This window comes from Salvelinus fontinalis, chromosome 6 (genome assembly GCF_029448725.1).
Source record: "Salvelinus fontinalis isolate EN_2023a chromosome 6, ASM2944872v1, whole genome shotgun sequence".
Classification (NCBI taxonomy): Eukaryota; Metazoa; Chordata; class Actinopteri; order Salmoniformes; family Salmonidae; genus Salvelinus; species Salvelinus fontinalis.
In genome coordinates, this window is record NC_074670.1 from 46,509,356 (window position 1) to 46,514,917 (window position 5,562).

A 5,562-nucleotide genomic window follows, 5' to 3' on the forward strand; every position below is an offset into this window, starting at 1 on the left:
TCCTCTCTCTCTTCACTGGCTCCTTGGACATTATCTCAAACAGGTTGTTGGGGTGGGAGATGATCTGTGTGGATTTAAACCAGATAATATGTTCAGTACATGACATTGAGAAGAAGAAGAGAATAGTAAATGTGTGTGATGTCTTAAGGGGTAGGAACTAGAGTTGTTTGGGAACAGAAGACGTCTCACCATGTTCCAGGTAAACTCCACCAGGGGGCGCGCCAGCAGGAAGGCATCATTGATCTTTTTCCCATCCAGGTCAGGGAAGACTGTGGCCAGGCCAGAGCCCACGTTGTGCACCACCATGTCCTACATAGAGCCCACAGAGAACATTCATGAAATATGGTGTGTCTAAGCATGGATAGCTACGTTTTGAGTGTGGATTTAGCCCAGGACAGCTCCACATGTTCTTTTCGCAAAGAGGCAATGCTGATGTCAACGAATATCCAGACGATATCAGAGTGGCCTTCATGGGAGGAGGAGGAGAAGAGGAGAGACTGACGGCTTACCTGTCTGAAAACGATGTTGAAGGGGAAGACTTCGAAGAAGAAGTCGCTGGTGATGGGCAGAATCTCCTGCTCCTCCTCGTCCTCCTTCATGATGTAACGGTAGGCGGAGTTGTCAAAGTTCAGCCTGCAGGAAACAGAAAACACAGGCAACACAGACAACTAACTTACACCACTTACACATGCAATGTATACATGACATCTACACGGTGGATGGGATTATCCCCCCCTTCCCAAATCATGTAAACAATGAGACTTTACGAAAAGCTGTACATCGATACACTCCATGACAACCCGTTGTATCATGACTTCAGTGCTACTAAGAAGACGTTTCTAATGCACATGATACAAATGGAGGTTGATTTGTTTAGAGTGGCCGAGTCCCAAATATCATCCTATTTTACTGCAGCACTTTTGACCAGAGCACAATAGGGTGGCATTTGGGACACAGTGAGTGTTTGTGTAGCCTGACTCTGACCTCATGGTGACGTGTGAGTAGTCTCCCACCAGTTGTTCCGACAGCACCTCCACGTGGATATCCGTGTCATAGAACTGTTTCCCCATCTGTCTCAGCTGGCCCATGGCGTAGTGGAGGTAACCCTTACGCTTACTCCTACAGGACAGAGGGGGGGTGGGGGGGGGGGGGGGGGGGGGGGGGGGTGAGAGTGTCTTTGGTGTATGGGTGGTGGAGTTATTCGTCTCTCTCTCACTCACTCTCTCTCTCTATTTCTCTCTCTCTCTCATCCTCGCCGCTCAGACCTGTAGTGGAGGGTGACTCCGGTAGCTGATTCCTCCTGACAGAAGAAGGTAGGGGGCTGGACCTTGGGGTAGCTGAAGCGCAGGTACTCATGGAGGTTATCCAGCCCATTCACAAAGTCACGCACGTGACGACCCAACACCTGGGAGACACAGACACGGAAACAAGAGGTCAACACAGAGACATGAAACCCTGATCAACAAAAGAAAAATGCAACCAATCAACACAGGTAAATACAATACAGATAAATAATGCTGAAAAGCAATAATCAAACCGTCGATCAAAAAACACAACAACACGTTTTTTGACAGTTCCAGGGTAAGCGCTAGTCCCACCTTGAGGATCCTGTCGTAACCGTACTTCCCTACGAAGCCCAGGAAATAGACTCCCCAGGAGTTCATGAGCTCGTTGTAGGGGGTTCCTGTCACTCCGCTGGCTGCCTTAGCAATACGCGGGATGACACTTTCACTGTACACCTGCAAACACACGCAGGTATCCACAGGGAGAACTTCGGTCACTCTCACTGTACGCCTTCAGAGAGACACAGATGCTGACGGAGATCATCAACACCAACAGACAGAACTACAGACACGTTCACTTTAGACCTGCAGAGAGACATTTCTACTCATGGCAATCTATAGAGCTCAAATTAGAAACTAGAAACTAGAACTAGAACCACATATAGAGTGCTCCTGGACATTTCTAAATAGTGTATCAATTGGCATATCAGGACCCCTCGAAACATAAATACATAACGGTTTTATTTTTGTGAGCAAAATGTCAAAAATCTACCTGGTGGGTGACAAAGGAGTGTAGCCTGACATCGGCCCTCTCTCTGACCAGTTTCCACACATCATCTCCATACGACTCCTTGATGAAGTCATGCAGAGACTCACACAGCAGTCCATACATCATTCACCCTGCTTCAGTCTGCACTGGGACCACGACCTAGGAACAGAACAGGCTCAGTCCACAGAAACACAGTAGGGAAAAAGAGATTCAGTGATCCAAGCACCTGCGACACGAGCGAATGAGATGTAGGTTAGCCAAAGCCGAGCTCAAAGCCTGTGTTCCTCATACGGTTTGGTCCATTTGACTGATGACTAATTCAAACTAAACTTAGTTGAATCCTTGTTACCAAGGTCTAAAAGCCTCAGGCTTTTAGACCAAGGTCTAAAAGTGTGTGTGTGACGCTGCTTTGTATGGCTTCCTACCTCATTTGCCAGCACTTTCCTACGGCACTGTCTAATTCTCTTTTGAATTATCCTGTAAGACTACCTTGTGTTGAGGACAGCTAGATTCCCTCCTTCCCTCCTTCCAGCCACTGTGATATCTGCAGATCCTCTAGACAATCCGTTTTAAAGGAACCTTCATTACACAAACCCTTAGCTTCAATGGGCTCGTATTGTCCTGTTGTCAGCAGTCACTACCTGGTGGTCCTGCAGCCCACTCCACATGACAGCAACACACTGTATAGGGGGCCAGAGGGGCCAGCATTCACTAGCAGATGACACCAGTCAAGTGGGGTTCCCCCTCCCCCTCTATGTTCTGTGCTAATGACTTTGATACCAAATGGTGTCTTGCTGTTCTATTTTTCAGGAAAGATGATAGTTACCTGCTGGAAAACATACACTACTCCAAATGTGTCACTTTTTACATTCAGTGGTGCTCCATTAGCAGGTACAGGGTAACTACACTGAGCAAAAATATAAACGCAACATGCAACAATTTTTAAGATTTTACTGAGTTACAATTCATATAAGGAAATCAGTCAACTGAAATGAATTCATTAGGCCCCAATCTATGGATTTCACATGACTGGGAATACAGACATGCACCTGTTGGTCACAGATACCTTTTTAAAAAAGGTAGCGGTGTGGACCAAAAAAACAGTCAGTATCTGGTGTGACAACCATTTGTCTCATGCAGAGCGACACGTCTCCTTCATGTCGAGTTGATGAAGCTGTTGATTGTGGCCTGTGGAATGTTGTCCCACTCCTTTTCAATGGCTGCGCGGAGTTATCGAACATGCTGTCGAACACAGAGCATCCCAAACATGCTCAATGGGAGACATGTCTGGTGAGTATGCAGGCCATGGAAGAACTGGGACATTTACAGCTTCCAGGAGTTGTGCACAGATCCTTGCGACATGTGGCCATGCATTATCATGCTGAGAAATTAGGTGATGGCGGCTGATGAATGGCACAACAATGGGCCTCAGGATCTTGTCACGGTATCTCTGTGCATTCAAATTGCCATCGATAAAATGCAATTGTGTTTGTTGTCCGTCTTATGCCATACCATAACCACACAGGCAACATGGGGCACTGTGTTCACAACGTTGACATCAGCACACCACCTGCCCACACGGCACCATCTGCCTGGTACAGTTGAAACCGGAATTAATCCGTTAAGACCAGACTTCTCCAGCATGCCAGTGGCCATTGAAGGTGAGCATTTGCCCACTGAAGTCGGTACAACGCCAAACTGCAATCAGGTCAAGACCCTGGTGAAGACGACGAGCACGCAGATGAGCTTCCCTTAGAAGGTTTCTGACAGTTAGTGCAGAAATTCTTCTGTTGTGCAACCCACAGATTCATCAGCTCTCCGGGTGGCTGGTCTCAGATGATCCCGCAGGTGAAGAACCCGAATGTGGAGGTCCTGGGCTTGCGTGGGTACACGGGGTCTGCGGTTGTGAGACCGGTTGGACGTACTGTCAAATTCTCTAAAATGACATGGGAGGCGGCGTATGGTTGAGAAATTAACATTCAATTCTCTGGCAACAGCTCTGGTGGACATTCCAGCAGTCAGCATGCCAATTGCACGCTCCCTCAAAACATAAGACATCTGTGGAATTGTGTTGTGTGACAAAGCTGCACATTTTAGAGTGGCCTTTTATTTTCCCCAGCACAAGGTGCACCTGTGTAATGAGCATGCTGTTTAATCAGCTTCTTGATATGCCACACCTGTCGGGTTGATGGATTATCTTCGCAAAGGAAAAATGGTCACAAACAGGATATAAACAAATGTGTGCACAAAATTTGTGCATATGGAACATTTCTGGGATCTTTTATTTCAGCTCAAGAAACATGGGACCAACACTTTACATGTTGTGTTTATATTTTTGTTTTACATTGTTATATAGTTATATAAACGTGAGATTTTGTATGATTTATTAGGACAGACTGTCTGGTCTCTATAAGCCAGGATGACTGGGCTGTTTTCTGACAGGACAGAGAGGGGACTTTAGAGCCATTCGAATGATGAGAAAATCGATAAGCAATCTCAACTGTGATGAGAAAACATCCTTATCAGAGAACAACTCTGGTATTGATCAGTCTCAAAACAGCCTTTGGATTACATAGTTTATGGCTTTAAAAAAGAAAATGGGATAAAATAAAGAGTAAAAAAAAAAAGATTTTGTTTTATAAAACAATAAGCAAGCACTTCACGGTTACCTCAAGCAGTGGTAATCAGCTAGACAAGAAAAAATGAAATGAATGCCTGAGCAATTATTGCTCATTACAGTGAATGGAAAAACACTAGAAAGTAAATCAGTGTGAAGCACAAGCTCTTCAATGCCTCAATGGTCTTCTGTAAATGTAAAGTGGGGCCCTAGAAGCACAGTGAATGTGTCCGGGCAAATCTCACAGGTGTAAAAATAAAACTCTGCCAGGCACTAACCTCCACCCTAATGACCTCAACTATTTGACTGGCACGTCACGAATTCTGTGAAACACAGGTGGGCATCCTGATGACGTCATCCTGTGTGTGTGTGTGTGTGTGTGTGTGTGTGTGTGTGTGTGTGTGTGTGTGTGTGTGTGTGTGTGTGTGTGTGTGTGTGTGTGTGTGTGTGTGTGTGTGTGTGTGTGTGTGTGTGTGTGTGTGTGTGTGTGTGTGTGTGTGTGTGTGTGTGTGTGTGTGCGTGTGCGTGTGTGTGTCTATCCGTTCATTATGCCAAGGAGCAGCTAGATGCTTGGCCTCCACGTCTGAGGGCTCAGTGTCACTGTCTGAATGGAGTCAACAGCTGTTCCGTCAGAACACACACACACACACAGAGGGGACCAGATTTGTATTATCAGGGACACAGGAGGGCAGGGTTGTAAATCCTTACCCCCCTCCCAACCAGCCCTCTCAACTTACCCCCTTGCCCCCTCATCTCCTGGCTCTCTCACTCCTCGCCTCTGTTAAAATAACCCTGTGAGGTTAGCACCCGGAGCATCCAGGGATCACTGGTATACAAACTGTTCCCTCACAGATGAGAAGCATCAGAGTGGGATAGGGAGGCATCCCAGATTC

General features: G+C 46.5%; 1 protein-coding gene across 4 annotated transcripts in view; it reads right to left on the bottom strand.

The window, feature by feature from the left end:
• Positions 1-2,645, bottom strand: part of LOC129857914 (soluble guanylate cyclase 88E-like) — a 7,898-nt gene extending 5,253 nt beyond the window's left edge. For 3 of the 4 annotated variants that reach the window (XM_055926606.1, XM_055926605.1, XM_055926603.1), the window contains exons 1-8: positions 2,542-2,645; positions 2,056-2,211; positions 1,599-1,739; positions 1,266-1,405; positions 985-1,119; positions 510-633; positions 190-309; positions 1-64 (exon numbers count right to left, since the gene is read on the bottom strand). The exon at positions 1-64 is cut by the window's left edge and continues 21 nt beyond it. In XM_055926606.1, coding sequence (XP_055782581.1) covers positions 1-64; positions 190-309; positions 510-633; positions 985-1,119; positions 1,266-1,405; positions 1,599-1,739; positions 2,056-2,178 — 847 coding nt within the window. In that variant the 5' untranslated portion in view covers positions 2,179-2,211; positions 2,542-2,645. Of the gene's footprint in view, positions 65-189; positions 310-509; positions 634-984; positions 1,120-1,265; positions 1,406-1,598; positions 1,740-2,055; positions 2,212-2,477 lie in introns of all 4 variants that reach the window. The other variant, XM_055926604.1, reaches the window with a different exon arrangement.
• Positions 2,646-5,562: the final 2,917 nt, after the last annotated feature.